The sequence below is a fragment of the Elaeis guineensis genome, chromosome 8 (assembly GCF_000442705.2).
Source record: "Elaeis guineensis isolate ETL-2024a chromosome 8, EG11, whole genome shotgun sequence".
Lineage (NCBI taxonomy): Eukaryota > Viridiplantae > Streptophyta > Magnoliopsida > Arecales > Arecaceae > Elaeis > Elaeis guineensis.
In genome coordinates, this window is record NC_026000.2 from 3110004 (window position 1) to 3114636 (window position 4633).

The following is a 4633-nucleotide window of genomic DNA, read 5'->3' on the forward strand; positions in this document are numbered from 1 at the left end:
TCTTGTGAGCAACAATCCTCATAATCTGGATAAATCTGTGTAACGTATGTAAGAGAGGATCAAGTAACATGTGGAGCAAAAGATGCAGCCAAGTTTAAAAAGCCAATATACTGAGCAGTGAACTGAATATGAAGGGCTAGCCGAAGGCGAAATAGTAAATGCAGCAGGTTGATATAAGCACAAATATAACCATAGTAAGTATGTAAATCAACAGGATGAGCACGAAACAGAGCTCCTCCAAGTGAACAATAGGGCATCGAACTGATAAGCTGGAAATAATATAACCTGAGCAGTGTAAAGCACAACAACAAGAGAAGAATATAGTTTTGAAGCGCATAATACTATATATGATGGCGATAGTTCTTGAGATTAAATGTCTCTAATAATGAAGCAGTGTGAATAATAGAAATAGAAGTAAAACATAATATAATCAAGGCCCTGTACAGAGAAACAAATGATAATGTTAAAAATAAACCATCAATACCCCACTCACTATGGTCTCATTCTTCCCATTATAATTTTTCCTCTCATTTCTTTTTCTCTGTTATTTTGAATCACAGTATTTTCAATTGCCACTCTCTCACTGTCCTTTCTGTTTACTTTCCATTCAATTCTGTATTCAACGGTCTTATTTCCCTCATCATTTTCTTGCTTTTTTCCAAGATGTAATTCTTCAAACCCCCTTCTCTTTATTTGCAATCTACATTTCGCAATTAAAACTTTATTAAACTTTACAAGGGCTGTCATTTGGTGATCTAAATCTAGCGTACATATCAAATGATGGATTTGAAAGAATATCTACATTAGAAACTAGACAAATATTTCTACTAAAAAAAGTAAAAGAAACTAGACAAATATTTCAACCATAAAAAAAAAGAAACTAGACAAATATGCATAAAATGTTTAGAGATTAAATAACACAGAACAATACATTTGTTTGACCACTCAATGCATATACACTCTGGGTCTCCAAATCACATGACTTTTGATGTGTATGTAAACAGTTTAGAGGAAGTAGATAACATCCAGTGGCTAGGATCATCGATGTTGGACCCCCTCCACACCCAAAGCAATGTTAACTCTATAATACCAATCTTGCACCTAAATATTTTACTTCTAAACCTTCCATTCCATCCACTTCATTAATACTCTATTGATCTCCTCATCATCTCTTAATACCTCCTCATATACTAGGAGGAAAAATGATAGAATCACTATCAGAAAATTCCATAACCATCAATATTAGTAAGTCTAAAGAGGTTTCGCAAGAAGATGAAAGTGTCGGCAGCTATGTTACTTGGGTTTGGTTACATACATTTCTGACCATAGGATCCTTTTAGTCATTAAGAATTCTTCTTGCACATCATACCCGAGTGTCACACCCCTAACCATTTCTAGGTGCTGGGTGCAAGAGCTCCGCGGTAAACTGAAGCGTCTGGATACAGAAACAGCACCATTTCCAGGTGCTGGGTGTTTAGAGATTCATTTACGGAAACAGTTTAAATTTACAAATATGATTGTAAATTACAGGGTTGTTAATTATTATAATCAGTTCACGACAATTAACAACCAATACATGGGAATGAATCTTGAATTTTTATTCAAATTGATACCTAGATTGAAAACAGTATCATCTCTATATCTTTTGTCTTTTTAATCCTTTTACCAGCTCTGATTCATTGCTTGATATTAGACATCTAAGAGTGCAAGTCAACTGGGACAATCCAAGTTTGATTGAAAGTTTATCAATTGTGGATTGTAATTCAAGTTGAGAAATAAAAGAGCAAAATTGCAATTCAATTCCTTATCTTGTCAAACCATAGCCGAACTAGGTTCAAAAGTTTTTGACCTTATCATTATTTGTGTTGGAAGGAACTAATGTATATCTCTTCCTTCTCAAACGCGCACACAAGCTTTCAAAAGACACAATTTTTTTTTTTTTTTGGATTTAAGTTTTTTTTAAAAAAACGAGAAACAAAAGAACTGCACCTTTTTTTTTTTGATACATATAAGGCTGAAGATAAAAATCAAAACGAAAAAAAAAAAAAAAAGGTTATGTAAAAGTTTGCAGTCTAAAAAAGTCGAGCCCATAAGCATTTGCCGGTAAAAGTCTTGCAGGATTAAAAGGAAGACCATCACCAAACTCTCATTGCATATCACCATGAATCGTTGTGGATGCTAACCAATCGGCAATATGATTTCTTCTCAATAGAGAGGTGAAACTTTAAAAGTCCAATAAGCTCTCTTAAGATGTACAATATCTAGTAATACATGAGGCAAAAAATTAAAATTTTCTGGTTTTTGTATCCACTGAATAATAATAGTAGAGCCTTCAATCCATACATGGGCAGCTTGAAATTTCAATACAACATTGTTCAATCCTTCCCATGCTCCCACTAATTCAGTAGAAGAGGCCGAAGTACAATGCAACACCAAAATGATCACAAATAGCATAGCCATCAACAGATGAAGCTATCACTGAACCATCAAAGTTAAGCAATGCACTATTCAAAAGTGAGAGCAACACCATTAAATTTTCTGCCATTCATGCTTTCCTTCACCTATTTCATACTGGTCTGGTCAAATTTACGCATATCCGGACTGGAGGATCAGATATTAAAATATGAACCAGATTTGATCAAAGTCTAATCACAAGCATAAATAGCAGATGGGTTTCTCAAGCTTTTAAGCTCAAATCTGCAGGCCACGTGTAGGCTAAATTGCCGGTCAGAGTATAGGTTGATCAAGTCCGGCCTGTTGAGCTCCATATATATATGCGATCCATCGTAAGTTTCGTCTCCCATTCACGTCGATCGTAATGATCAGGGCCATCCATCAGATTGACGGTTGGTGAGCGAGTGGCGGGACGAGCGTGGCTTGCCAAGAAACAAAACCGGAGGTGATGCCGCCTTCTATCCACAGCCATAGACACGCGTACGACCAATACAATCAGTTACCAACTCCGCCATCCGATCCGATCCCAATGCCCTCCCATCCGAATATATCTTGACTCTTTCTCAAATCCAACAATATCCATTGGCGTAACAAACCTCCCTCCTCCAACTTCACTCGCTCACTTGCTGCTGCCTTCGCTCCTAAGATGGCCTCCGAGGCTCCTGCACCCAAAGAAGCCCTCCCCTCACCGTCGAACCCTCACCATTGCACCCCCTCCGACAAGATGAAGAGAATCCTTGGTCTCCTTGCCATCTTGGCCTACTTCCTCTCCCTCCCGGTCCTCGGCTTCGGCATCTGGCTCCTGGCCACCCGGGAGTACGAATGCGAGGATCTCCTGCGGATGCCGGCGATGCGGATAGGGATCGGGATCGCTCTACTGTTCCTGTTCGTCATCAGCAACGTGGTGGTGTACTACGGGCGACGGGTGCTGATACCCGGGAACTCGATTCTTAGCATCGCGCTGGTGGTGATGCTCACCGTGGGGCTGTCGCTGGTGGGCACGTACAAGATGGAGGCCCGCGGAGTGCCGGCGTCGCCAATGTGGCTGAGGGAGAGGGTGGCCACAGGCGATATCTGGAACAACATCAAGGCATGCCTGTATGGCAACGGGATATGCGCCGAACTGACCTACAGGACCATCCAGCTCACCTCCTACGACTTCAGCATGGCAAAGCTCTCTGACATTGAGGTAATTAAGATGGGAGATATATATATATATATATATAGTTCCCTAATTATTTGTATGACAGTTAACATGCATAAAGATTACGATGGTAGCTAGAATGTTTAACTTGTACATTGTGAATGAATAGTTTAGAGGGAGCGAGATAGATTGATACCAATATCATTGGCCTTTAGATCATCACCACCTTTCACGCACCAAATCCTTTGCAAATGTATGTAGGAAATTACTGCGCGCAGCCAGATCGCATGGTATACTTTTAACGTTGGTTATTCTACAATTGCTTTTTTTTTTTTTTTTGGTAGAATACGCAATTGATTTTAAATGAAAATTTTAAGCGTTTGATTGTAGAGTATCTGTCGTCTATATATATATATATGCAAAGTTGATACGTAAAATATATATTAATGCAAGTCTTAAATTTTATTGATGATGATTCTTTTGTGATGATGATAAGGCTGGTTGTTGTAAACCACCGGACATCTGTGGAATGGTGTACGTCAATGCCACTTATTGGAATGCGGCTGGGAGCAAGGATGGAAGAGAAAGCAGGTCGATAGCAGATCCATCAGTGTTTCCTTCCTTTGAGGATTGCCACATATGGAGCAATGAATTTAATGAACTCTGTTACGATTGCTACTCATGCAAAATGGGATTCTTGAAGGCCATAACATCTAGATGGAGGAACACTGGTGCATTTCTCATTGTAATGTCAGTGCTACTGGTGGCAGTTCATTCGGTTCGTTTTATCATCATCATGACCGCGGAGAGGCACAAGTAGCGTGAAGAACAATACTTGGAGCTGTAGATTTTCTGTTTAGTTGAGTTTTCTAGAAAGCCTTTTTAGTTCATGTTGATGCAAGATTTAGGTATGTATCTCTTTCTTTTTTTTTTTGGTAACGAGGTATGTCCTTTTATTTTCAACTTTTGTTCCTTTGTTAAGTAGTAGTAATTTGTTTAACAATGAATTATTAATGAAAATGGAAAACAGGACTT

General features: G+C 38.8%; 1 protein-coding gene across 1 annotated transcript; it reads left to right on the forward strand.

The window, feature by feature from the left end:
* The first annotated feature begins 3100 nt into the window (after positions 1-3100).
* LOC140859696 (tetraspanin-15-like) lies at positions 3101-4418 on the forward strand. Its single transcript, XM_073261964.1, has 2 exons — positions 3101-3643; positions 4095-4418. Exons 1-2 carry the CDS (start codon positions 3101-3103, stop codon positions 4416-4418), a joined length of 867 nt encoding a protein of 288 aa, XP_073118065.1.
* The last annotated feature ends 215 nt before the right edge of the window (positions 4419-4633 follow it).

Excerpts from the sequence above, each read along its gene's own strand:
- LOC140859696 (XM_073261964.1), top strand. The coding sequence starts at position 3,101 with ATGGCCTCCGAGGCTCCTGCACCCAAAGAAGCCCTCCCCTCACCGTCG. Across the intron at positions 3,644-4,094 it reads CAAAGCTCTCTGACATTGAG|GCTGGTTGTTGTAAACCACC; the intron begins GTAATTAAGATG and ends GATGATGATAAG.